Source organism: Sminthopsis crassicaudata, chromosome 4, assembly GCF_048593235.1.
Source record: "Sminthopsis crassicaudata isolate SCR6 chromosome 4, ASM4859323v1, whole genome shotgun sequence".
NCBI classification, from domain to species: domain Eukaryota; kingdom Metazoa; phylum Chordata; class Mammalia; order Dasyuromorphia; family Dasyuridae; genus Sminthopsis; species Sminthopsis crassicaudata.
Genome location: NC_133620.1, coordinates 353,982,425 through 354,010,118, shown reverse-complemented (window position 1 = coordinate 354,010,118; position 27,694 = coordinate 353,982,425). Strand labels below are relative to the sequence as shown.

At 44.8% G+C, this 27,694-nt stretch overlaps 3 protein-coding genes across 6 annotated transcripts; all 3 read right to left on the bottom strand.

Moving 5' to 3' along the window:
• Positions 1-1,726: 1,726 nt before the first annotated feature.
• Positions 1,727-9,554, bottom strand: LOC141539231 (amine oxidase [copper-containing] 3-like). Of its 3 annotated transcripts, XR_012481225.1 has the most exons (5): positions 7,784-9,554; positions 5,300-5,585; positions 4,750-4,879; positions 2,250-3,133; positions 1,727-2,100 (listed from the first exon to the last, which is right to left on the bottom strand). XR_012481225.1 is itself a non-coding variant. In XM_074261659.1 (4 exons), the coding sequence occupies exons 1-4, from the start codon at positions 9,504-9,506 to the stop codon at positions 2,855-2,857; spliced, it is 2,418 nt and encodes an 805-aa protein (XP_074117760.1). In that variant the 5' UTR covers positions 9,507-9,554; the 3' UTR covers positions 1,727-2,854. The 3 variants fall into 3 exon arrangements, 2 of the variants coding, with proteins under 2 accessions (XP_074117760.1, XP_074117761.1); XM_074261659.1 differs by having other exon boundaries at positions 1,727-3,133; XM_074261660.1 differs by lacking the exon at positions 7,784-9,554 and adding an exon at positions 5,721-5,844 and having other exon boundaries at positions 1,727-3,133.
• Positions 9,555-10,221: 667 nt separating this feature from the next.
• Positions 10,222-17,709, bottom strand: AOC2 (amine oxidase copper containing 2). The gene is made up of 4 exons (XM_074261656.1): positions 15,988-17,709; positions 12,546-12,831; positions 12,233-12,362; positions 10,222-10,506 (listed from the first exon to the last, which is right to left on the bottom strand). Exons 1-4 carry the CDS (start codon positions 17,573-17,575, stop codon positions 10,240-10,242), a joined length of 2,271 nt encoding a protein of 756 aa, XP_074117757.1. The 5' UTR covers positions 17,576-17,709; the 3' UTR covers positions 10,222-10,239.
• A 1,842-nt stretch (positions 17,710-19,551) lies between these two features.
• Positions 19,552-25,907, bottom strand: PSME3 (proteasome activator subunit 3). 2 transcript variants are annotated; one of them, XM_074261658.1, is made up of 11 exons: positions 25,325-25,907; positions 24,530-24,562; positions 24,319-24,381; positions 23,843-23,947; positions 22,990-23,038; positions 22,551-22,663; positions 22,263-22,331; positions 21,912-21,979; positions 21,758-21,812; positions 21,527-21,613; positions 19,552-21,242 (listed from the first exon to the last, which is right to left on the bottom strand). In XM_074261658.1, exons 1-11 carry the CDS (start codon positions 25,364-25,366, stop codon positions 21,162-21,164), a joined length of 765 nt encoding a protein of 254 aa, XP_074117759.1. In that variant the 5' UTR covers positions 25,367-25,907; the 3' UTR covers positions 19,552-21,161. The 2 variants fall into 2 exon arrangements, with proteins under 2 accessions (XP_074117759.1, XP_074117758.1); XM_074261657.1 differs by lacking the exon at positions 25,325-25,907 and adding an exon at positions 24,703-24,853.
• Positions 25,908-27,694: the final 1,787 nt, after the last annotated feature.

Below are 27,694 nucleotides of genomic sequence, written 5' to 3'. Positions count from 1 at the left end.
AAGAGTGAATAGAATGATAGAACTATTATTTCAGAAGTAAGAAGTTATCAGAGGCTGTAATGATGGAGGTAACTGTGATCTTTCTCATAGTTAAAACATTGTAAGTAATCATTTAGGTCTATGTATATAACTTGCAATTTTAATATTTAGTTAAGTTTGGTATTTATATATAGAAATGAGAGAAACTGCTTATGGGAATTAAAAAGAGGTATCCTTTTAAATTGGTGGTGGAAGAAGCACATTCAGATCTAATTGAAAAATAAATGAGAAAGTTTTCAATTTGTCATTAAGGAAAGAATTTCTAAACACTTATATGTTACCTTAGAATTTAGGATGATGAGAATGAATATGGTAACAAATCTGTATGTGTTGATAACAAAAGATAAAGACATATAAAGGAGGCATAGGAAGTTAAAAATTATATATGTGTGTATATGTGTATCTATCTATCTATATATATATATCTATTCAGGCCCTCTATCTATGGCACAGGAAGCTAAAAGACCAGGAAAAAAGCTTTAAGTGGAAAATCTGCCACAGAAAACACTCCTGCTCTTTTTTGTGGTTAAGAGACATATATGATAAGTGAGCTTCCCCTGCTTTCATTTTCTCCCTGAAATCTCATCACATTAACCCCAATTCCTCTCCCTAACTCAATGGCTTGCCCTCTTGTCTCCTTTCACTTTTCTAGGACTGAGGATAGAAATAAGAGTGTAGTAAAATTTCAACAGAAGTTGTAGTTATTCAGTCTTGTCCAACTCTTAATAACCCCATTTGGGATTTTCTTGGCAGAGAAACTGGGATGATTTGCCATTTCCTTCTCCAGCTCATTTTACAAATGGGGAAACTGAGGCAAGCAGGGTTGTATGACTTGCCTAGGATCACACAGCTAGTATCTGAAGCTGGATTTGAACTCTGGTCCTGATTCCTGGGTCAGCTCTCTATTTACACCCTCCCTTTAAGAAAAGGGAATTGGAAATAAAAACAGGACATTGATGGATGCTGTTTGTGATCAGAATGGTGTCTGCTCATACACTGGAGCTTCTCTGCTACTTTGATTGATGTGCCCTCTCCCACAACACAAACAGCACATGGGACTATATTACTGTATGTGAGAGCTTAAGACTGAAGGATGGAGAAAGGCTCCCCTCTATGCATCCATCCCATGCGTATATTCCCAGGACAAATCTGCTAACAAAAATTAAAATTTTTCCAAGATAGAAACCAAAGGAAGGTACATGTAGCAGGTGCCAGAAGCCTCATGAGTTTCCTAAGAATGTGGACAAATTATTTTTCCTGGTTCTTGCCCATCTGCCCCCTCAAGAATAAATATCTCAGTTCCTGTTTATTACCCAATTTAAATGTGCAGTCATTCCAAGAAGCTATAGGTGATGTGAGGTCACTGGGGAGATTGAGGGAGGAAGAGGAGGTGGATGGGAGTTAGCTCAGATGAAGCTAAACCAATCCCAACATGGTAAAACTTGAGCTCATTTGCATCCCTTCACTAGATTGGACAGCAAGATATTGAGGTCAGAGTAATTATTTATTATAGGTTTTTGTTTACGTCAGTTGATCTAAAGAGCATTCAATTCCACAGCACTAAGAGCAAATAAACCCTTCTTATTGCCATCCAAAATTTTCTGATTTAAGCTGCTGCTGTTACTCTGAACTTTCTTTTATCATTTCACAAACAAATACCAATAAATTCACACTATTCTTGGAAAAGTTAAGGACCCAGAAGGAATTTATTGGGATAGTATAAACAATATAAGATTCATTAGAGAATTTTTATTACATCTGAGAGTGACAAAGATCTCTACATAACCCCCTCCCCTCATATTGACACATATGGACAAAGAGATGATGGGGAGGGGATCTTTATAGAGGGCTAAATAAGAATTATCTTCTCACCAAAAACATCACCAGTCATTGTACTTTTAGAACCACAGGAAGAAGAGGACAGACATTAAGGTGATGAGAGATGGGATGAGGTGGGAGGGGAGTACAAATGGCAAGGGCACCCCTGGCATAGAATCTCATCCTCCTGGCACTGGCAGAAAAATCTGAAAGCATTTGTAAGCACTTACTGAAAGCCAGGCACTATGCTAGGCCCTAGGGATACAGACTAAAAAAAGGGGGGGGGAAATGATCCCTGCCCCTCAAGGATCTTACATCTTATGAAATGTCAGAGTCTGGGATTCTTGAGAGTAGGGATTATTTCTTTCTCTGTCTAGCACAGTGCCTGACACATAGCAGCTGCTTAATAAATACTAGAAGATGATTGAATAAATGTAAATCCCAAGAAGTTGGAAAAATAAAAGGAGAATTATAGCTGGAGAAGAGACAAATGATATTTCCAACAGCTCTGTAAATACAGGCTTAGATGAGACTGCCCTGGAGTCCACAGAAATACCTGGTTCTGGGGAGACTCCTTCCCTTATACATATCCCCCTCCACAGCATAGCTCCCCTTCCCCCCCCAGCCCCTGAACAGCTTTATCCCTCATGTCCCAGAATAAGGAAGGAAGCAGGACAGCCTTGTGATTGCAGCAAATCTGGAGAAGTCAAAAGAGGGAAAAGATTAAGCGTTTTAGGTCACAGTTTGGTCATCCCTTCAAGGTCAGGGAGGATACTCTTCTCTTTCCTCTCTGAAGCAGGAATTCAACATGTTTTAGAAAAAATGAGACTGACTGAGTCTTCACTGATTGGCAAAAACGCAGTGGCACATTCAGGGAAGAAAAAGGAGCCTGGCAACGGTGGAGAGGGCAGCTACAGAGCTGGGCCTGGTATCGCTGCACGGGATCCAGGGCTCCTGCTCTCCTCCCTAGCTGGATGCCCAGGTTCGCAGCCAGGCTCTAAAACTCTGTTCTGAAGCCACCGTGGGTGAAACCAGGGAGGTCAGGAGCACAGGCAGCAGTCTCTGAAAGGCAGGAAACAGGGTTGACCTTGCAGAGCCCGGCATCCTGGTCATTCTGAAAGTAGACGGCATCAGGAGACTGGACAGAGGGATCCTCGTTAAAGAAGTTATAGGGTCGAAGGAAGAAGCCAACGCCATTCCCCACGGTCAGTGTGTTAGGAATGTCCTCTGCATGAGGAATGTGCAAAAAGCCAACGGTCACCCAAGCGACCAGGTCCTGGAGGAGGAGACAAGAGGAAGGAACCAGAGATGAAGAAGCCATTCCCTGGAAGGGAGGAGCCAGTCTGGCAAAGTAACTCCCCCTTTCGGGAACCTCAATCCTGCCAAACACCCTTTCCCAATGAACCCAAAGAACCCCCACCTAACTCTATTTATGTATATATGTAAACAGTATTTACAAATGGCCTCTCACTCTGCTTTTGCTCTAAAGGGACACCCAGACAGTGCTATAGGTGTGGTGATGGGCATGGGGGGCCCGGATGCCTCCCCCCATCAGCTGGTAGTGCTTCCTATGTCCCTCTCCCCTAGCTGTTGTCTAGTCGTGTCTAACTCCTCCCTCCATATGGGGTTTGCCATTTCTTTTTCCAGAGGATAAAGGCAAACAGCTTCAGTGACTTGCCCAGGATCACACAGCTAGCCAGTGCCTGAGGCAAAAGTGGAATTTAGGTCTTCCAGCACTTTGTCCCCTAGCTGCCTCCAAAGCAGGACTTGCAACGGTACTTATGTACTTACTATGACCTTGGTGTTGGAGATAAAGACAAAAATGACCAATCCCCCAAGGAGTTTACATTCTAGGGGAGGAAAGGGCATTATACAGTATAAATAAAGTATACAAAGTAAATGTAGAGTAATGGAAACATAGGGAATATGTGAATAAACCTCCAGGAGATGGTCCCTGCAGATATTTTGAAGGGAGGGAAGGGCTCTTAGAGGTAGAGGGGAGTGGGGAGTGCATTTCAGACATGGGGGGGGGATTGGAGGGTGGGTAACAAATGGCCTATGGAAAAATCACAGGAACTCATGCCCTTCTCCCCCACTGTACTTATCCAGAGAATCTGCTTGGTGAGCCCAGATCTGGACCTCCAAGCTTAGTCTCATCTGCATTTCTGTCTTAAGAATCATTTCTATTTGAGGAAAGACAAGGGAAGTCAAAGAGAGTGCTGTGTATAGTGGGAGTATCTGGAAAGAAGCATGCATTAGGAGGAGAGCGTACACCAGATCATGGCAGAGCCAGTGGGAACTTCCAAGAAAGGAAATATATTCTACTCACTACCCTCAGCACACCAGTCTCATAAGTAAGGTCATGCTATTACCAAACACTGGCTCAAGACAGGGTGTGGGAAGATAAAGGGCTAATGAAGAACTTCTCTGAAGTTTAAGGAAGGCAAAAATCAGCTATATTCTATAGTCAGGAGGGGCTCTCTGAAAAACTCAAATAGAAGGCCCCAATATAAGGAACCATATAGGCAGCATATTGACTTAGAAAACTACACATTAACATTATTTCTGTACCGTCGTTTTTTATTTGTTTTGTTAAATATTTCTCAATGACATTTTAATCTGATTGAAGCAGCCTAGTGGATGCTGTGAGTCACATGTGGCCCAGACAGGTAGGCAGATTTGACACTTTTGTTCTAGGGAACCCACTATTCTATCTAAATTTAATCAGAGTATCCCACATCTTACTGTTCTTTTAAGTATTATACTTATTATAATTAACACTTTGGGGACACCCTCTATGAGAATTTAGTTTGACAGAGAGAAAACCATAGGGAAGGAGATTCAGCCACCCTTGCTCTCCCACCCTCTCCTCTTGCCCCACAGGTTGCCTACCTTGCCTGCTATGGTTTCATTGTTGATGAAATCAGTGAAGTTCAGAGTAGGAGTCCAGGGATCATTCTGATTATAGATACTGGTACTTGAAGGTTCTTCCTCCTTCCTCTGTGTCACTGCCAGTTGGTACCTAATCAGGGACTATGATCAGAGCTCCCAGGTGGAAGATGCTATGATCCCACCAGAAGGGAGTATGAAAAAGGAACAAGGATTTTCAGGTTGTCCCTTCTTCCTCTCCCCTTTTCCATTATTACTCTAGAATTGTTCACCTTATCCTGGGATTTTACAATGCTTTCCTAGACTCTACTGGATTGTTCCCCTGTCTCTTGGCAGGATGGCCCCATCCCCATTCCAGGCAGGTAGAAATCTCTCTCATATACCCAAGGATCTCTAGAAAAACTGATGAGGTGAGCTCTTTGACTCACCCAGTTTTGTATCTTCCCAAGATCTACCATCCTCATATCCTGTACTGCTTATGTAGCCAGTTTCTCCATAGTATAGACCTAGAGTACCTGCACCCTTCCCCCCACAGGCTAGCCCAATCCCTGACCTCCCCCAGCTGCAGGCTCTTTCTATGTCGCTTTCCGGGGGCAGTGGCTGCCCTGCGAAGTTGATGGGCTGGATCCGGTATCCCCGACGGTGACCCCAGGAGTTGGTCCGATTGCTAGCCAGGTAGAGGTATCGAGGAGTGGTGCTCCCAAAGGGAAAAGTGGCCTGGTCTTCGCTTTCCAGTGTTTTTTGAGTCAGCCGCATCAGCTGTATCTCATGCTCTGGGCTCCAGGGTACCAGCCTAGGCTCAAATGCCATGTCCTCTGCCACCAGCCAGTTCTCCTGTCCTACAAAGTTAAGGAGAAGGATCGTAGTTAATCATCTACATAGTTATTTTCTGGACTACCCAGTTCAATAACCCCAAGGCTGGGGAAGAAAGTGGGGTAGAATCAAAGATTAATACAGGATTAAATTACAAATACCTCATGCCTTCTTTGGCAGCTAGGTGACACAAGAGATAATATGCTAGACCTAAATTCATGAAGATTCTTCTTTCTAGGCAAATCACTTAACCCTATTTGCCTCAGCTCTTCATCTGTAAAAATGAGCTGGAAAAAGAAATGGTAAATAAAGCGCTCCAATATCTTTGCCAAGTAAACCCCAAATAAGGTCACGAAGAGCTGGATACAACTGAAATGACCTAAAACCAACAAAATCTCATACCTTCCTATAACCTCCTCTATTCCTTTGCTAAAATGGCAAAATTGTGCCAAAGTTTGGAGGTGTTCTTTCCTCGGTAATTCTTAACCTCAGTAATAATCCCAGATGCTCCAATACTACTCTTCATCTGGTACCTGATCTTTCTTTCAAGAATTTGCCCATGTAAGGTGGAGACAACACACACAGCTGAATCACAAAGCCCTTTTTAAAAGATATTTTTAACAAGTAGTGACCAATAGCATGTTCAGTCTGTCAGTCCATAAGCATTTTTGCCTACTATGTGCCATGTATTTTGCTAAAAGCCACTTGTCTACAACGAAGTCAAGAAATGACAGATCAAAGATGTAAGAAAAAAAAAGACTATTCTTCATAGGGAAATGACATTTTTATACAGTTATACATATATACTATGCTATACATACAGAAGCCAAAGTCAAGGAAATCAAGATACATTAGAAAAGTCATGGAGAGATTGATGACAACTACCAGAGACTTCTTTGAAGATATGTGGAATTCAAATTAAGAAAGCCTTATGGGCAAGTCACTTAACTTCTCTGGGTTTTAGTCTCTTCTTATGTAAAATGAGAGAGTGAACATGATAGCCCCTGAAATCTCTCCCAATTTGAAATTTTAGATTCTACAAAGTACAAATGTGCACATTATCATTTATCACACCTCCCCTCTTAGCTAAATATACTGTATTGGAGGGGAAAGAATAAGTGAGAGAAAGGTAGATATTTCCTGGTAACAAAAATTGACTTTTTTCTGTGCCCAATTTTTCTCCACATATGCCTCCTTGCCAAATCTCTTGGGAGATTGCTGTTGGAATGTAGTACCCAGCAAAATCCAAAGCCAGTGACCCCTACTCTGCTCTGGTTGCAGAAATCAGGGCCAATAGGAGCAAAAATCATGAGTTTTGGGGCTTGTTAGACTTGGGAAACACTCACAATCCTCCAGAGAAGCCAGGAAAGAAAAATGAGATCACAGGTTAGACTGTTTCCTAAGCCATAATATTTCCCATGACTCTAACATGTAAAATGTCTTATATAAGAAGTCTTTTCAGGTGCTCTGAGGTTGAAGAACAAGAAATCAAATAGAAAATCACCAGCTAACTTTGATCCCCAAGATCATGAGAAACAAAAGAATATACTTAAATCATAGTTCAAATAGTTTTTTAAAAAATAATTTTCCTAATATATAGCTTTGAGCAACCAGCAAAATAATATTCTCATGCTGACATTCAAGGTCCTTACAGTCTAGTTGACACCAACTTTCCCCAACTTAAATCTCCTACAGTTCCCCTAATTGTATCCTATGCTTCCAGTCAAACTAGATTTTGCACTGTTCCCGACTCTTCTTACACACCCTGTGTTCCCTAACTCTGTGCCTTAGCTCACTGTTCTCTCCTGGAATGTCCTTTTTTCCTTCTTCACCTCACTTCACCTGACATTTAAAACCCAGTTCAAATTCTTTTGACCTCCATGAAACTTTCTCATTTCTCCAGCTAGAAGTGATCTCTCTCTTCAGTGAATTTATGCAACATTTTACACAACAGCATAAGTGACCCTCTACTTTCAATCATGGGTATTTTTATGTCCCCATCTTATCTCCCCATTAGACCATAAGCTTCCAGAGGGTTTCTATTTATCTGACATTTTACCTGGTTTTTGTTCTTTTCACACAGTAAATGCTTGACCAACGCTTGATGAAAAAATTAATGGATTGATTACTTCAAGTTATCGAGCATAAAGCAGAAGATGAGAATTCAAACCTATGCCCTTTTCCCTTAGCACCTCTCCCCCAGAAGCCTACAAGACCCCCTCACCTGCCACATCCAGATCAACTTTGAAGTTAGCAGCATGGGTATGGATGTTCCCTAAGGTGTGCTCCCCAACCTGGTTCCCATATCTTCGGCCAGCGCCAAATAAAAAGGATGAGCTAATATAGCCGGTGGCATGAAACTTGACTTCTATGGCTCCATTGGGGTGGAAGGCCATGTCCCACACGTAATCATAGTTGAGTAGAGTGGACACAGATCTGACAATCAACACTGTTGCTGGGAGACCCCCATAGTAGTAGGAGAAAATATCAGAATAATGCCGCCGCAAGGGGATGCCCTGGTTCTGTTCAAATATGCACAGAGCATCGCGGACAGTCCTTGGAGTCCTAGAATCTGCGAGGAAGTCCCAGTCCACATAGGTGGCCAAGTATGGACAGTCCACTCCTCGAGTCAACGGTGTGGAGAACAGGCCCATGCCAAAATTTCCATCTAAATAGCGAGTTGTCATGGCTGCTGGGGAGTTGCCGCCATAGATGGTCAAAGCCTCCTGGAGGCCCACCTCATAGGCCACGCGCTCCCCTTGGAACCGGATGTCAAAAATCCTCAGGCCATTGAACAACTCCAAGCTAAAGGTGAAGGTCCAGAGAGGGGAGGCCACCTGGCTGCCTTGGACATGGTATCTGAGGCCCTGGGGAGAGAACTGCAGGGGGGGAGAAGCAGCTGGGGAGACTCGGGGCCTGAGGGATGAAAATGCCTTGGAGCCGGGGGGTGCTATCTCTACAACTTCCACCCGGCCTCCCTCAAACTCTCTTTCGAGGGCCTCCAGGCTCTCATAGTACCGACCATTGTAGAAGGCCTGCTGAACTCTCCACTGAGCAGGGTCCAGGGCCCCATGGTCCACCAGCAGCTCCAGCCCCACAGGATGGAGGAAGAAGCCAGCCCCTGAGACATTGTAGTAGATCCCAAACCAGGTGGCCCGGTCCCCTGAGCGCAGGCCCCGGGGGGCAGTGGTCATGGACACCAGGTTCTTCTCCTTGTAGTAGCAACAGCGATGGAGGAGTCCACTGACTTGAGGCAGTGCATGCTCGGAGATCATCCTGCTCACTTCTTCAAACTCCTTTGAGGACAGTGGGCGCTTGTAATAGGGGAGGGGGCCCCCGTGACGTTCTACAGTCACATCCCGGAGGTAGGCAGGGTTGGGCAGCGGCCCCACCACCAGCTCACTCACATTGGGCTGGGCCTGATGGCCAAAGAAGACAATGGCTAGAGCCTCCCGGGGGGGTGGAGGGCCCCCCCTGTCCAGGTGGGCCAAGGCTGCGGCCTTGGTGGGTAGCTGCAGCTGCACTGAGTAGACAGAGTTATCAGAAGGCTTGGCCAGGTTTGCGTCCACCAGCCCCGACCCCAGCCTCTGGGTCAGGAAGTCCATGACAGAGACCAGCTCCTCCTGGCTCAGGTCTGAGAATAGCCGGCTGGGGTCCGGGTGCGGCCTGAGCTGGCTCTTCTGGGCCTTCAGGGGCGAGCACTGGGGAGGTGGTCTGGGCTGCCCCCCACCCCTGCCAGTCAGCAGGACACAAACCAGAGCAAAGATGGTGATGATGGAGATGACCAGAAGCACCAGGGCTGTCCTCAGGTTCATGGCAACATGGACAGTCAGACCTAAATAGAAAGGGGGATGGGGAGGGGGATATCTCCAGGCAAGGGCAGTGCTTGGGGTTATGTGCCTGGCCACGGGGCAAAGCTGCCAGACTGCAGAGATACCAGAGAACATGTAGGGCCGAGACAGCAGGGGGGAGGATCGGAGGGATGGGAGGACCAAGGGCGGGCCTCCGGGGGTAGAGGCGGAACTGAAGCAGGGGCCGAGGGAGCTTGAGCTGAACCATATAAGGATCTGTCTTTCATATGGGGTCCTGCTTCCAGAGGCAGAGCTGGGGGTCACACATGGAGAAGGAAAATGAAAGGAACACAAGAGGGAGATGGGCCTGGGTGCTATATCCTCTGTTCTACCTCCCAGCCCCCCTTTTCCAGCCTCCCTCTCCCCCTCTTCCACCCTATTCTCCCCCTCCCTCCCACATCCAGAGGTGGCCTTTCCTTCAGTTGCAAAATATTGTTCAGCCTCCAAGGGAAATGTATTCCTCATGCACCCCCATCCTCCTAGTTTCCCTTTCTCCTAAATCAAAATTCTGACTCTTCCCCTCCCCAGCTTTCTTCCTCCTGAAGTCCCCTGCTTCCTCCCCCCCATGAAATCTAGGGAGAGGGCAGAGAAAGGTTAAGTTCTTAAAGAACCAAAGTGGAGAGGAAATGAGAAAGAATAAAGAACATGAAAGAATTACAGAACAGGGTGGGGATGATTCAGAAGGGATGCATGAAATGACTCCTGGCTGACTTGAAGAATGCGCCAGGTAAGTGGACCAGCTGCGACAAAGGAAAAGGATGGAGAAGAATGACTGGAGACAGGGGTAGTTACAAAAGACATGACCCAGATGTCAGGGTTTTAAGTAGAATTAGAAGCCATAGTAGGAAAAGGGAGGCAAATCGGGCACACAGGCAGCCAAATCCGGGAGGCAGGCAATGGGGTTAACATCGCAGACCCCAGCATTCTGATTATCCCGAAAGTAAATGGCATCAGGGGAGAAGGCAGAAGGGTCCTCATCAAAGAAGTTGTAGGGCCTGAGGAAGAAACCAACGCCATTTCCCGGAGTCACTGTGTTGGGGACGTCCTCTGCATGGGGGATATGCAGAAAGCTTGCTGTAACCCAGGCAACCAGGTCCTGGGAAAAAGAGGAAAGAATGAGGGCCTCGCTTATGAGGATGGACTTTGCCCACCCTCCCCACACCTGGCAGGGAGGAGGAGTTCCCCCCCCAATATTGTCAGTCTCCCACACTTAGCTTAACAGTAAAACTCAGGGTGTATCAACCAGTATGTAACTGTACTTCCCCATCTCCCACAGGATCCATTGTTCTAGCTGCTCCTGGTAAGCCAGCTGTATGATGATTTGTGCTCCCGTCTGAGCAATCATCCCAGGAGGGTAGGAGGGGCCTCCGTTTCCTTTCTATCCCAGGCTTTGTAGCATCTATCCCCACCAACTTTGCTGAAATTGCTCTCAGAGGCTAACTCTCAATTGCCAAATTCAAGGGTCTTCCCCCCTCCCCAATCTTCCTTAAACTCTGCATTATTTTTTAACATTAGTGACAACATCCTCCTGTTTGTCCTCTCATTCCTTGACTTCTGAGGCATCACCTTCTCCCTGGTTCTCCTCCCTCCACTCCAACAGCTCCAGTCTTTTTTGCTGGTACCTCAACATCAAGGTTCCACATCCATCCTTGGTTTTCTTCCTCTATACTTTTCCTTTAACCTCTAACACCTTCAAATAATATGTGTAAGGCACTTAGCACAGTGTTTGGCATATAAAAATACTTATCGCTTTCTCTCTTCCCTTCCCTCCCTCTATTCAAGGGATTCAGACATCTAAGTCTCCAGCCCTGACCTAAGCTCCACATCTGTGTCTACTATGTTGTCTCTCGCTGGACAAACCTCTCAAGCTCAGCATGTCCAAAATAGAATTTTATTCAACACTCTTCCTCAACGTTTCTGTCACTGACACATCCAGTTTTCTTGATTAAAGCTCCCTTATTGCTCATATCCAATCAGCTTACCAAATTCTGTTGTTTGTTTCACACATCTGTTGTCATTATCTCTCTCATCCTACTTTCACCATTTTAATACCAACCTTCATTACCATGTACCTGGAATATTAAAAGTTTCCCACAGTTTCAGCCTTCACCCTTTGCTACTCTCAAGTTTCTTTTTCATTGCTGCCACAATTTAACTTTATGCATTGATTCAGTCATCAATTTCACTATTCAAATGTCTTTTAGGCTATTTATTGTTTACTAAGTAAAACTCATATTCCTTCCCCTGGTATTCATGGTCTATAGCAACACTATTTTTTCAACCTTATCACATACTATTCTCCTCTACAGACTACACTCCAGTCAAATTGGACCTCTCTCCTGAATCTGTCTGTACTCTGCTACCTGCATACTTTTGTTTATGGTGTTTTGGACACTTTGTTTTCAATCTGCACCTTGATAAATGTAGCCTTTAAAACCCAGTTCAAAAGCCATTTCTACCATAAAACCTTCTGATTCTTCTAGTCATCTCAACAATTTCCCTGATGATTTCTTGTGCACTTTTTGGGTACTTGTGCATTACTTTGACCTGTGATTATCTAAATAATAGAAACAGAATTGGATTTTGCTTCAGGACATGTGGGTTTGAATCCTAGCTTTGCCACTTACTTTCTCTACCCCAGCATCTTGCTTATAGCAAACAATAACTGTGGTTTCTTGGCCCTGGTGTTGAATATCAAAGAAGTCCCCCCTCAGACACCCAAAGTCAAAGTCTAAGGACTGGCAAGTTAGTCAAAAAAACTGAACAAACTTGGAGACTTGGTAACTCCTCTCCCACCCCCATCCATCTTTAGGGCAACTGACCTCCCCAGAGAGCAGCTCATTGTCAATGAAGTTGGCAAAAACCACAGTTGGTGTCCAGGGATCATTCTGGTTGTAGATGCTGCTGCTCTGTGGCTCTTCCTCTTTCCGGCGAGTCACTGCCAGCTGGTACCTATCCATGAGGTGGGGGCTCCAGATAAGCCTGAGGGCCTTAGTTAGGGATTTTATATATAGTCTTTTCTCCAGATGCTGGGAGATATTTTGCCCTTTGGTCTGGAGGAAAGGATGGGGAGCTAACGAATTGTACCCTTTTTTCCTGATTCTTCCCACCCAGATCCCTTCCTCCCTTCCTCACCTTCCCCAGCTGAATGCCTTCTCCATGCTGGTCTCCTGGGGTAGATGCACTCCAGCAGGACTATGGATCTGCAGCCGATATCCACGGCGGTGACCCCAGGTATTGGTATGGTTGCTGGCAAGGTACAGATATCTGGGAAGGTCATCTCCCAGAAGGAAGGCTGCCTTATTCTCTCTGTCCAATATCTGCCTTGTCAGCTGTGGACGCTGCAGCTGGTGTTCAGGACTCCAAGGCACAGCTATGGGTTCAAACACCACATCCTCTGCCACCACCCAATTTTCTAGCCCTGCAGGGGTGAGGCAGGGTAGGGATTGGGATTACACATCGTTTGAGATCAATTCAGACAAATTGTATAATACACACACATACACACACACAAAAGTGAATGATTCAAAATCTTACAAAGATGAATGCTGAAAACATTTACATGTAATTAGAACAACATTAAATACTATTTTAAAAAATGAACGATTCATCTCTGATTGACTCCCAATATAATGAACAACTCATCTCTGACTCCCTATCAAATTCCCTACAAGGCTACTTCATATCTTTCTATTAAACTCACAATTCCACCCCCTCTCCATCTCCTTTCTTAACCCTGACTCTTCTTTTGTGAACTAATCCTCTCATCTCACTTCCACACTCCAAAATGCCACATATTCATCCACTCCTTCCTTCCTTGTCTTCAGAGTAATATTTCCTTTACAACTCTTGTCAAGGCTAAATCCCTCTACCTCTGTCCCAGTCTTCCAGTCACAGAACTTGCTCCTTCATATCCATCTTTTGACCCTTTCACATTTGCTTGTAGACATGCTTAAGTTTCCCTTACCCTAATTAAACCTTCCCTTTCCTTACAACTTATCAAGCTATTGTCTTTTTGGCTTTCTTCTTTTACTCTCAAATGTAGTATGTCCAAATTAAGCTTATTACTTTTCTCCCTTAACCTGCTCCTTCCCCTTCTGACCACTCTTTGTGACACCCACTGTTTCCTACCATCAATTTCCCACATTCATAATAGCCTTGAGGCTACCTTTGACCATTCCCTTCTCTTTTCCCTCTCATAACCAGTTACCTAGACTTAATGTTTACATAGCTATACTCTTCCAATTTGTTCTCCCCTCTCTCTATTCCATAATCACCACCTTAGTATTGGCCCTGAGGAGCACTTACCTGGACAATTGTAATAACTTCTTCATAGGTCTCCAATTTCTATTCTTCCTGCCCTATAGCTCTCAAATTCACCTTGCATACTACTGCCAGCATTATTTTATTAGCAACTCTAGTCATATCATTCCTCTGTTCAAAGAATCATCATTGGCTCCTCTTGTCTTCTCAAGTTGACTTGTCTGCTTGATATTCAAAACACTCTCCACTCTCTGTAACCATTATACTTTCCCAGACTTATCTTGTTATTCTCCTTCCCTCCTCCCACCTTGAACGCTTATAGCCAAATTGAAATATTCTATGTCTTCTAAACACACACACATACACACACACACAGCTCATGCTGTTATAAATTTGCCCTTAAAAGCAATGCTTTCTGTGGAGATACCCTCACTTCTTGAGTTTTCCTACTGAATCCTTAGTCATCTCTTAAAAATTCAATTCAAACACCATCTCATTCAAGAAATCTTTCTGAAGGATTCTACCCAGCCACACTAGGCACTGAATTTTGAATCAAAGAATGTGGGCACAAATCTTGAGACTGCTTACTATGTGTATGACTGGTTAGTGACATCAGAGGAAAAGCATTTAGTGCAATTATATGTCTAACATATAAAATCTATAACGATCTTCTGTATATATTGTCATCTCTATATAAAATTTTATACATACACACACACGTGACCAATGGAACAATGACCAAGAGAGATGAACAAATCAAAATAATTACAAACTGCTAATAACAAGATTAATAACCATAAAAAATGCAAACCAAGAAACCTTAAGCTACTACTTCATACCCAACTAGAATGAGAAAAATAGCAAAATATAATCAAAATCAAAATTAATGCAACTACAAGGAAAACAGGAGCTTTTAATAAATTGTTGATAGAGCTGCAGACTGGTGCAAACATTTTGCAGAGGTATATGTCAATACTTAATGAAACTCAGAAAACTGGCTAATTTTTGTTCTAACAATTCTTATAGAACCCTTGCCCTAAGATATTATAAAAGGATGCTTATATTTAAAATATTAATAATTGCTTTATTTGCAATAGAAAAAAAGGAAACCCATCTATATATTCAAGAATTAAATGGCTGAAAATGTTATGGGACCCTACCCTTGGAATACTAGGGTTCAAGTTCTAAACTTTGGCTATGGCAAGTCAATGAATTTCTTAGTTATAGGCAATTTTTTAAAACTACAAATTGCAGAGAAGGGGCCAACCTGCATCAGCAAAGGGAGTTTCCTCATCAGGAATTCTCTAGTTCAGTGAAATCACAGATCCATCCCTCTTTATGGTGTAATATCCATGGAAGCAACTAGATAGCTCAGTGTACAGAACCCTGGACTGAGTTTGGGATATCCATCCACAAACCCTTCCCCACACACTTATAGCTATGTGACCCTAAACAAGTCATTTCATCTCTATTAAAAAAATGAGATGCCTTTTCTCTCACATAACTGTTGAGGAGATCTCTTAAAGGGAAGACCCTAGATCCACAGAAATCCTGTACTATGTTCCCCAAATCCTCATCTTCATTCAACCTTGCTATACACTGGTAGCCTTTATAGTTAGGCTCAGGTGGATATCCCTTGAGATAATACATTTCAAGCACTTGGCAAAATCTTAAGGTGCTACATAATAAATGCATGCTCTTAAGTGCTGATTTTAAGAATTGGGAAAACTTGGGTTCAAATTATGGACACGTGGGAAAAGTCAAATCTCCTCAAGTTTCCTCATCTGTATAATGGGGAATAGTGTCCGTTTTCTTATCTCACAGGGTTGTTGAGAGGTTCAGATGAAACAATAGTCTTTGAGGGCTCTACAACATTAGCTATAAGGTGGCACAGGCTTCTTTCATACCTTCTCTTTGGTCACAACAGCCAGCTGCAGGTAACCACCCAACTCACCCAAACCATCATGACCCCTGTAAGTTTATGTAGCTGCCTGTATCTCCCATGTTGAATCACTGATCACAGAGCACGCTGCAAATAGCAGAGATCAGAGCTTATGCAGAAAACACAAAACCTAAAACAATTTAATAATTCCAACTAATGTGAGAATGTGAAGCAAAGATCATCACCCCGTACAGATATGTGATAAACTGTGTACCTGATACTTCATAAAGTGGACAATTGCTCATGTCACTCTCACCAAGTGCATTATTCTACTTGTGTGGTGCTCCAACTTTATCCCTTTAACCTCCTTCCAAAGATTGGTATTTTGGATCTTTCTCCTTATAGATTCCTTGTTATCCAACCCCAAATTACCTGCTACATCCAGATCCAGCTTGAAGTGAAAAGCATGAGTGTGCAGTGTTCCCAGGACTTGTCCCCCTATACGGTTCCCAAAGCGAAGAGTATCCTCTCCCCCACCTAGAAAGGCTGTATTGATGTAGCCTGTGGCATGGACCCGGCCCTCAAGTGCTCCATGAGGGTGTAATACAAAGTCCCAGATGTAGTCATAGTTGCCCACAGATGACACTGACCGGATAACAAGAGCCGAACCAGTCACAGCACCAAAGTAATGACCCTGTGCCTGGTTATGGTGTCTTCGAAGAGGCATTCCCCGTGCCTCTTCAAATACACACAATGCTCCAGGGAGCAACTGGGCTGTCCCCTGGCCCACCAGCACATAGGCATCCACCATAGTGGCTAAATAGGGACAATCCACTCCCCGTACAAGCCCCCGACTGTGCCGACCAATCCCGTAAGTGCTGTCCAGGTAGTGGGTCATCATTGTCTTTGGTGAATGAGCACCATAGATGGAGAGACATTCCTGGACACTGATCTCGTAAGCCACCCGCTCCCCCTGGAACCATACATCAAAAATCCTCATGCCACTGAAAACCCCAAGGCCAAAGGTAAACGTCCAAAATGGAGATGCTACTTGACTCCCTTGGACACTATAACGGGGACCCTGGGGTGAGAACTGCAGAGGAGGAGGAGGACCTGGAGGTACCTTAGGCCTCAAAGATGATGCCCCATCTGGCAAGGGTGGAGCAATCCTAACCACATCCACTTGGCCAGCCTTGAACTTTTGCTCCAATTGGCCCAAGTCCTCATAGTAGTAGCCTTGATAGTAGACCTTCTGGAGGGACCATCGAGCTGGATCCAGGTCCCCATGATCCAGCAGCAGTTCCAGCCCCACAGGATGCAGGAAAAAGCCAGCACCTGAGACATTCTGGTGGAGGGCAAGCCAGGTAGTACGCTCCCCTGATCCAAAGCCATGAGAAGGTGAGGGCACAGGTGCCAAAGAAGAGCCATCATAATTGAAGACCGAAGCCAGGAAGACAGGTGCCTTAGGCAGCTCTACCTCCTTCAAGTGCTTCCACATTTGGGCAAACTCAGACTTCAGCATGGGGCGCCGATAATATGGGAGAGGACCCCCCCAGCGTTCTATGGTCACGTCCCGAAGGTAGGAAAGGCTTGGCAGTGGCCCCACCACCAACTCACTCACATTGGGCTGGGCCTGACGGCCAAAGAAGACCACAACTAGAGCTTCACGGGGGGGTGGCGCTTTTCCCCCGTCCAAGTGGGCCAGGGCTGTGGCTTTGGGGGGCAGCTGCAACTCCACCGAGTAGACACAGTTGTCTGAAGGGCTGGCATGGCTCGCATCTACCAACCCTGTCCCCAGCTGCTGGGCCAGAAAACTCATCACTGCAGCCAACTCCTCCCGAGTCAGATCTGAGAACAGCCGGCTCCTATTAGAATGCAGCCCAGACTGACTGACAGGGGTCCGTGAGGGGCAGTAAGGAGTTTGGCTGGAGGCACCCCTACCAGTCAACAGAACACAAACCAGAGCAAAAATGGTGACAACGGAGAGAGCCAGGAGGATCAGAATCACCCTTGTATTCATAGTGAATACCAAACAGATCAAGTCCTGGGAAGAGCTCTCCCAGTTGCTTTTCCCAGCTCCAGGAACCAACTCTGGGGAGAAAGCTACTCCCTGGGACAGGATTAAAGCTCTCCACCCCCTGGTCTAGATATGTAATTTTCTCCATACTTTGGTCCTGCCCTCTCCATTTTCCTCTTCTGTGGTTTGGCTTTCCCAATTGCCATCCCCGGCTCCCCTATTCTCCCCACCCCCAGCCCCAGTACACCAGTGAGTCAGGCTCCAACAACAATAAAAAATGTAGGTACTTTTCATCACTACCAATGTTGTTGGTTAAAAACTTTTAATTTAGGGGTTTCCTTTAGTTGAAGGATAGCATAGATCAAGGGTAAAGAAATTTTTAGAATCTTGAAGTACAACCAAACAGGTGCTGGAAATAAGATTCCTGCTTTAAGTCTCCTTACAAGGGCATCCTTGTGCAGAGGTAAAGAGCACTGGACTGCAAGTGAGAGAACCTAAAGGATGCATCTGCAGGAAATATTAATATCCTCAAGTCACAGGGCAAGTCACTCTACCTTTGTGAGGCTAAGGGAGATGGGGAGGTTGTCTCAGTTCCCTATAAGAATTGGAATAGTTAAATCTCCAAAGTTTCCTTAATTCTGATGCTGTATACATACAGGTGTGTATACATATACACACTACACCTTTCTCATTGCTTCCATTTTAGTATAATCTAAGGGGAGCCAGCATCTGTACCACCCCTCTTTCCTATCCCCATTTCTATTTCCCTCAGTAAAAATAAGCTAAATCCTTGGCAAGCCTTTCAAAGAAAAGGGAACTCCTGAGCTCCGGGACTAGAGAACATGACCATTCAGTGCAAAAGACAGGTACTCTTCCCCACATGTGTCTCTGCCTCCCAATCCTAGGAAGCCCTCCCTTTTGTCTAATCTCTATTTTCCCACACTATAATTTTTTTTTTTTTTACTTATTCTGATAGGTGGAAGACAACAAATCCTAACTAAAAACAGTTTTTGTTGTTTTTTTCAGTGGCAGTAAGGTCAGACTGGAAAATGAAAGGTATACTTGCAAGATGTAAGTCAAGGAATTCCAGCCAACATACCAAAAACAAAAAAACCCCAAAACTCCTAGAAGTGAGTATATATAGACTTAAGTACCAATATACAAAGTTTTTAAGGAATTGAGAATACCCTTCTGAAAATCAGAGATCATATCCTGGGCAACATATCCCTGAGCCAGTCACTTAATGTCTTCTTGGTGTTCTCGTTAACTCTCTAATACTAGAGTTGACAGAGAAGTTCAAGATCTACAATGGTAAATGAAGGTCCTGGCTGGGCGCTCCCACACCAACGAAATCACAGGCATAGCATGCTACTAGGTTGGCTTTCTTCCGACCCATCCCTTGCACAAGGGAAAAAGGGACAGCAAAGGGCATGGTGGTGCATCAGATAGAGCACCAATCAAGCCAGTTTGGACTGCTGCTGTCTGAGTCTTGGTTTGGCACTAACCAGCTAACGTGGCCTCGGACAAGTCATTCTGCTTCTTGGGGTGTCAGCTCCTCCATAAAACAGGAGTGTGGGTTCAGATGACCTTCCAGCTCAAACGCTGTAGGCCTCTGAAGTTCAATGCCAAGGAAGCTCTGCACCAACAGCATGAGAGCACAGCAGCCCCTACTGGCAGCTCCTGAGAATCATTGGGAGAGTGAGCACAGATGCCAAAAAAGAAGGGGTGGGGGATTGGGAGGAGACCCTCAAGTCTCCTAGAAGTGCCATTATTTAACATAAACCAAGACAGACGGTGGGGCCATCAGAGAAAGGGTCCACCTTTCCCCCTAATACTGGAAGACAGCTGTTAGGTCAATCTTTTTATCACTGAAGGGGGAGTAGAGGTTGCTCACCTCATTTGTAGTCAGCCTAAGAGGAGGTGTGTGTGTGTATGGAGATTGGCCTCAGTTGTCTGAGGATCGCACTGGGGTCTGTGACTTTAAAAAAAGGTCAAAGTACCTGTATTTTTAATAATTTCTTGACATGGTAAAAGGATTTTACATTACGATCCAGGGAAGCTGGGATAGGATAAGGATTGGGGAAGCAGGGTTGGGGACATCAGAACAATCCAACAAACAAAAAAGCAAACAACACCAAGAAACACATGGTGGAGAGGGAGAAGATAGGCTGGCACAGGGACAGGATCTAGGAGAGGCCCAACTAAAACACAGTTGGTTTGTTACTGAATATTATTCATGGGAAGACAATGTCCTGACTCCTTCACTATAACATAATGGAACAGACAGTGATGCATCCCAGGTGGAAACCAGCAGGAAAGTGAAGAGAGAGAAAAACAGAAGGGAAGATGGAAATACACGTAGGAAAAGGGTTGATTGGCTGAAAAAAAGCAGACTCTCTCTGAGAGGTAACAGAGCTGAGGGAGGAGGGGAGAGGCTGAAGAACCTGTAATAATGGAATATATCCAGAATTCTCAAGAGAAAGACAGCAACTCTTCCATGTTTCTGCTCCATCCCAGAGTTACGCACGCATGCGTGTGTGCACATATGCACGCACATGCATGCACATACATATACACGCACACATACACACATGTACACACACACACACACACAACACATGCCTTATCTTTCTTGGGAAAAAATATAAATAAAAACATTCCAAAAGGAAGAAGCCCAAAAGTAGCATCTGGATCTAAGCTTCAAAAAACACCACCCCCCTCCCATTATTTAACTGATTTAAGAAGAACCAAACAGTTGGGGCAGCAATCTTTGTTACAATTCCCAACAAAACTTGAGTTCACAGGACTGGTGGCTGCCCTCTCCCCTTCTTCCCATCTCTCTATTCAGGTGAACAGACTGTGCCTCTCAGCTGAAGCCTCTTCCTTTAGTCTGAACGCCTGACTCTTGAACCTAGGATGAACTCTTAAAAGATGGGACGTCTGGGTAATAAGGTCAGGAGTATGTGTGGTGAGCAAAACTATATATGAAAAACTGAAAACCTCACAATAAAGACATTTTTTAAAAAATGAGAAAGACAGTAGAAGGTATATTTCCCAAGGTCCCATGGTAGGGAGAGATACAATTTAGGAAATACAACCTCTCCCTCTTTCTCTCCCCATTCCCATAATCAAAGATCCTCTATGCCAGAGAGGCAACGGTAGCAAACCCCCCCCCCCCAATTCCCTCAAAGAAAAACTAAATTCTTTCACTTCTGACTCCCCCAATATCTAACCAACTAAATGAAAAGGAGACAAACAGACCAAGATACCAGAGATGGGTTGGGGTGAGGGAAAGAGTTCAAGAGAAAGTGCATGTGTGCATGAACACACATATGCAAACACTCCAGAAACGAGTCTTGACAGGGCAAGTTGGGAATGGGCACTAGGGTAGGAGAGTTCCTGAGGCCTGAAATAAGAGGTAAACACGTCACAGAACTACATGAGAGCTTCATTAGACTCTAACTAAAAACAGAAGAGAGGTGTGATTACTATTTCCAGCCAGTTTCCCCATCTCGATAGTCATGTAACAAACCAAGGCAATGTCGGTCTTGAGCCAGACTCACAGAGTCCCCTGGCTCTGGCCCTGGCCTCAGTACAGCGTCTCTGCATTGCTGCTCCGGGGCCGCTTGATCTTCTCAATGTTTTTCAGGATCATGTCATGTAAAGTGACCTGAGAGAGAGGTTGGGGGAGGGGGAAGGAAAATCACCCACCTGGCTCTCATCCAACCTAGGCATAGGGACTTCAAACAGTTTTCAGGTCAGGAGATGGGATCACTGGATATCAAGCACCAACTTTATGGCCCTGAGCTCTCAGATGAGAATCAGAATCTAACCCTAACCCTAAGCCTGCCACCGCCACCACCCCTACCCCTACCCCCCACCCCCATTCTCTGGAAATGAGTGCTTAGAGAAGCCAGGGCAAATGGAGACTTATGTAGTAAAGGGGTCACTCACGTATTGGTTCCTCAGTTCTGATATGATGAGCCGAAGGCTGATATATTCTTTCTCATCAATCTCTGTCACTGTGCGTCGATAGTCTTCCTGAAGAATGGGAAAACAAGGAAAGAAAAGGGAAAGGAAAAAGGAGTGGCTGTTTTTCAGGACCAGGAGGAGGGTGGGCTTATTCAAGGCTTTTCTCCAATTTCATACTTCTCAACCTCCACCCAACAAAATTTTCTCACTTACCACATGGGGATATTTGGCTATTTTAGAAACCAATTTGGCTCTTGTAATGTAATATCTGGAAGAAAAAAAAAGAGGAAAGAGCAAGTATGAGGAGAAATCAAAAATTGACCCTATTCCCCCCACAGTCCCCTGGGCCAGTCCCCAACAGTCCTACCTAGAAATCTGGTCCAGATAAGATGCAGCTTCACTCTCCACAGTCCTTAGTTCTGCAACAGTCTCCTCCTATGAGGGATTAAAGGGTGGATGTGTGAAAGCAAATCCATTCCTACTGACACCCCAAAGGATACCAGCTAATAAGTCCCAAAAAAGGCAGATGAGAAAATGCTTGACTACATAAGTAGATGTTCATTTAAGGATTTTATCAATCAACCAAACACCTGTATTTTGCAAAAGTGTATTAAGTCATGTCAGGTACAGATGTAAAGATCACCAAATTTCTGCACTAAATGAAATAAACTCCTTGAGATCATATCCTTTAGTTTATCATCTAATCGGAAGGCATTACCTGGATGGATACACCAAAGTTATTCCCATCTTCTATCCTGGGGATAAGGAGCTGAACCCACATTTTGACCTGGAAAGAGAACAGAGCAACATGAGAACATTACTTATGTGAAAACTACTACTGTGTGAAGGAAGAAAGGAAAAGAATCACTAAACACAAACTTGGCAGAGAAGCAAGAAACTGACCTTCTACCACAAAAATAAAAATAAGTAAATACAAAACCACTTTCCTCTTCCCATTAAGACTTTTCCCCATCCACCATGATTTTCATTTCCACTCTGGCCTTACCGTATTGCATTTCTCGATCAATAGCCGGATTTCAGGTTTCACCTTTTCAATAATGTCCACCAGCTGCTGGTTGCTTTTTAACATCCCATTAGGCATCACAAACACCTTGGTACCTGGTAGGAAAGGAAATAAAAAAATTTTTTTTGGTCTAGAACAGGTATAGACATTTTTCTCTCTCTTCTTCCCAAAGCCTCATAAGCCACCCTTATTTTCCTCAACATTCTCACCCACACAACCCCTGGACTTCCCCCAACAACTTGACCCTAAAGTCAGGTCAGGACTTCCCTTGCCTCAATGAAAAGCAGTTTTTGTGTGGCTCAGAATTCTAAATTCAGATTCATTCAATTCTAGAAAATACAATCAGACTGTAGCATTCTGGATACCAATCAACCAAGATGGGGCTTACAGGAATAGATTTGGGGAAAGAGATAGTGCTCACCCTGGAAGGCCTCCTCACATTCATCCAACTTCCTCTTCTTCAAAGTGGGCTAAGGACATGCAGAGGTTAAGTGTTATCCTCCTCAAAGACATCAATTTTTAAATTACTTTACCCTATTCTTCCCATAGAGTCCTGAAACCTAAATTGAAAGTCCCTCATTGTTGATTCCATTCAATTCAATAAACATTTATGTGCCTATGTCAATGGCACTGTGCTAAAATACCCCAGATAAAGACAAGTAAACAATCTGTTCTCAAGAAATAATTTAATTGAAAAGACTAGACTCATTAAGCAAATGATAGAGATGATTTGATATTGACTTCATATAAATAAATGCTAATGAACACTAAACAAAGAAATGATCAATGGGGGTGTTGAATTTATTCGGGTATTCTTGCTTTAGACCTATACTAGTTCTATAAATAGCTGATAGTTACACAGTGCCTCTTTTCAGATTTGCAAAGTGCATCACACATATTATCAAGTTTTTATATTCAAAAATACAAGTCAGAAGGAAGGGTGAGCTTAGACAGCAACAACTTCCTAATCTTTGACAGAATATGAAATACCAACTGGTAAAAAAAAAAAAAAAAAAAAAGGTCTTACCCAGGCCCAGATATCCTATAACCTCTAGAGAATGCGTATGTTGATTTCAGTACTGTTGGATGTCACAACAGCTTTAGGAACAGGATAGTTAAGAGTCTTCTCATATTACAAATACAGAAACAAGATGGATTATGCTAAACTCTCAGAAAGTGGCTCCTAGTCCCTGAAACAGGTCTTTAATACAAACAGAACTCTGGTTCAGGTGCATCTATAGATCAACAACAGAGAGTAGTAAAGAGAAACTTACACCATCCAATCCGTCGTGGCTATTGGTAAGAAGGATAGGATCAGGGACAGGGAGATTCATGTCTGAGTGGATCTGGGTTAAATCATGGATGTTTAAGATAGGCTCCTGGAAGGAGGAAAAAATATGTTTCTAAGTTAAACAGAAGTGTAAAGATGATTTAAGTGGAAAGGTGAGGGGCTATGGGTATGGAATGTCACTGTCAGACGTGGTCACTGCTAGCTGCTTGTGCTTAATTATTTTTCTTCATTATAAGGAAGGACTCAGGGGAACAGAGGTACAATTATATCTGGAAATGACTTCAATGTTAAAAGAAAAGGAATAAGAATTCTTTTTTGAGGTGCAAGGAAGGAAAATGTATGTGCTAGAATCAAACACAAAGCAGACAATTCCAATTTGCTATGGAGTCCAGCATCCTGAGGGAACTGGGGATAAAGGTAGCTAGAGAAGGGAAGGGAGGGAAAGGAAGTATCTCTCACCTTCAAAAAACTATCAAGTTCTAACAACTTCTTTGGGAAAAAATTTGCCACCAAGTCTTCTGCCTGAAAGGGACACAGTGAAGTTGACTTACTGCTTGCTGAGGGCTCTTAGCATCCAATCTACACACTCCCCAGGTGACCTCTTTTGGGTATCCCCAACTAAGTCAGTCTTCTCTTCCCACCCAACAAGCAGCATCCCTACATCACTCACCTCACTTGTGATCCGCTCCCTGAAAGAATCAACCTGCAAAAGGCAAGAACACACATCAGAACTTCTTCCAGGGTCCGGGAGCAGGGGGAACGGGTGTTCTCAGAAGCAACAAAACAAAAGACCCCAAACCCCACAAACACACACCACAACACTGTGGCTGAACCTCTGCTCACCTTGTAGTTGTAATGAGAAGACGAGAGACCCCCAGATTCTAAGTATTTTATTTTTTTGAGGATCCATTTTTCCATCTTGGGGGTGGTACCCACGGAATAGGGGCCAACACTCGTCGGTTTTTCCTCCCTCCCTATGTCAGCTTGCTCCCAGGGATAAGGGGGTAGTAGGAGAGTGGAGACTTGGGGGCTGTGATCTCACAAACGCACCCCCCAACCCTCAGTGACGATGCGAGGGCAACCCCCAGCCCCTGGGGGAGGCTGGCCCCCGGAGGGGGAAGGGGCTGGCGCCGCACAATCGATAAAGGGAAGGTTGGTTTTCGCTGCGGCTTGCCATCTGAACCCGGCCCAACACGTGTCCGTCAGCGCCTTCCCCCTCTCCTCCCTGAGCCCGGCGCCGGTACAAACTGCAGCGGCCCCGGAATAATAGCATCCCCGGGAGAAGCGACGCTCCGCCCGCCTCCAGGAAGAGCCGACAGCCAACCGGGGCTGCTAGCAGGATGGGCGGGCCCGGGGCAGGGGGAGGGGGCGACGGGATCGGAAGTCCCCCCGGGAGACAAAGGCGGCCGCCGCTGGGTCAGGAACCGGCCCGGCGGGGTCGCGGGGAGGAGGCGGGGGCTGCTACCTTGAGCTTCACTTCCTGATCCACCTTCAGCAGCGAGGCCATGGCCGGGGCGGGCCGCGTCCGCTCCGCTGGGGGCTCCGGGACGGGAAACCGGAGGACCTGGGCACGGGGGCAGGCTTCGGCTTCCTTCGGGCCTCCGCCGGCCTGTCTGGCTCCCTCGCTTCCTCGCTGCCTGCCTCCCGGGCGCCTGCCTGCCTTCCTGCCTGCCTCCCTGCTCGCTCACTCGCTTGCCCGCCCGGCTTCCGCCGCTTACAGCGGAAGTCGCGTCACAGCCAATCGCCGGCAGGCTCTCGGGCGGCACGTGCCTGGCGCGCGCTCTTACGCACGCGTGCCCTAACGCGCGGCGCCGGCTGGGGCAGGAGGCCAAGCAGTTGTGGTTTCTCTCGTCGGTAGTCGCCGGACGTGCTCCGAGTAAACAGTTGGAGTCAGGGGCGACCTGGGAGGCTAACGAGAGATAGCGCCTTCCTCCTCTGCGCCCCAGAGCATTATGTGGCTAATGAGGGAGGCCAGGGGGGCCCGGGCATCTTCGGCCGTCTTCACATCTCTGGGGGAGGCCGGGCGCCAGCGCGCTGTCGTGTGCCAATGACGTCAATACTGCGGGCCAGGTCCTGGGCTGTCAGTGGAAGCCAGCAGGTGCATGCCTCGGGCCGGGGCGGGCTACCTCAGGGCCCCGGGATGCTCGCCCAGGTGCCAATCTCCCGGTGCGCGTTGAGTAATCGCTCTCGTCTCGTCCTCTTTCATTCACCTTAATCCGGGAGCCTCTTGCAGACAGCGATAGGCCCATCATCACCAATAGATTGAGAAAGTTGGATTACAAAGGGAATGTGGGAGATGATCTCGTCCAATGCCTACGCCGCCGTGCTGCTTTTACAGATAAAGAAACTGACGCCTGCAGTGGGTCGAGCCACAAACGAGACCACACCCTCTCTAGCAAGTGTAGGGCCCCCGCCATCGAAGTCATTCTCCTTGGATTTCTCCCTCAGCTCTTTATTCTGTCACTCTGAAATATACTTCCTTCTTTAATGTTTAGTACAGTTATCGATATTTAGGTCTTACGCCCCACTTGACTAACCTCTATGAGGGTGTCAAGGGTCTTCTCTCTCTCTCTTTTTTTTTGTTTAATCTCAAGCACCTAGAAGCAGATTACTTTGCACTGGAGAAACCTCAATGTTTTTGAGCTAGACCTTGTGTCAGAAGAGAGTTGGAATAATTAGAGTCATGTATATATATATATATATATATATATATATATATATATATATATATATATATATATATATATATATATATATATATATATATATATATATATATATATATATATATATATATATATATATATACACACACATATATATATGCAAAGGACCTTCAGAGTTCTTTGAGGACAGAGAAGTTGCACTGTTTGACTCTACAACCCATGTTGTCTTTTCTTAGTAGATTTGGAGTGAGGGAAGTGAGTTCAAATTCAGCTGCTGTTAACTTATTATTCATATTTAGCGGAAAGAAAGGTGTAAAGAGTTAGCTTTATTTTATAGCCGGTTGAATACAACCCCTATGATTATACTATTTTAAGAGTGAAGGTACAGGTTTAGAAAAAAGTTAATTGTTCAGGGTTTCTCAGCTGGATGTGAACCCAGGGTGGTTGTTAGGGTTTTTTCCCCCAGTCAAATTCAGCCCTCCTTGACACCCCATAAGGTACTCATTCCTGAGTGCTCTTGTCAATTGGTCAGTAACTATTTATCAAATCCTACCATGTGTCAGGCATTGTTCTAAATATTAGGGATACAGAAAGAAACAAAAAACAGTCCCTGCCCTAAAGTTCACAATGTAACACAAGATAACAGGTAAATATGTACAAACAAGCTATATGCAGGAAGAATAGGAAATAATTGAGAAAAAAGGCACTAGAATTAAGAAAAGTTGGGAAAGGTTCCCTGTAGAAGATAGGATTTTTGTTGTACTTAAAACTAGTGGCAGAAATAAGGAGAGAGAACATTTGAGCATAGGGAAGGGAGCAAAGAAAATTCCTGAAGCTGAGAGTGTCTTTTTTGTTGGATGACAAAGAGGCTAAAGTCACTGGATAAAAGAGTATGTCACTGGGAGTAAAGGTGTAGGACTACTTTCATTAAGGGTCTCTCATAGAAGACAGACTACTATGCCCAAAGTACTAACACTGTAGATTTTTTCCCCCTGCTTAATAGTGTTTTCCCAATTACATATAAATTAATTCTTATGAGATTTTGAGTTCAAAATCTTTCTCCTTCCCTCTCTCCCTTCCACTCTCCTTAAGAGAGAAAGCAATCTGATATAGGTTAAACATTTCCACATTAATCATTTTGTGAAGGAAGAATTGGAACAAAAAGGGAA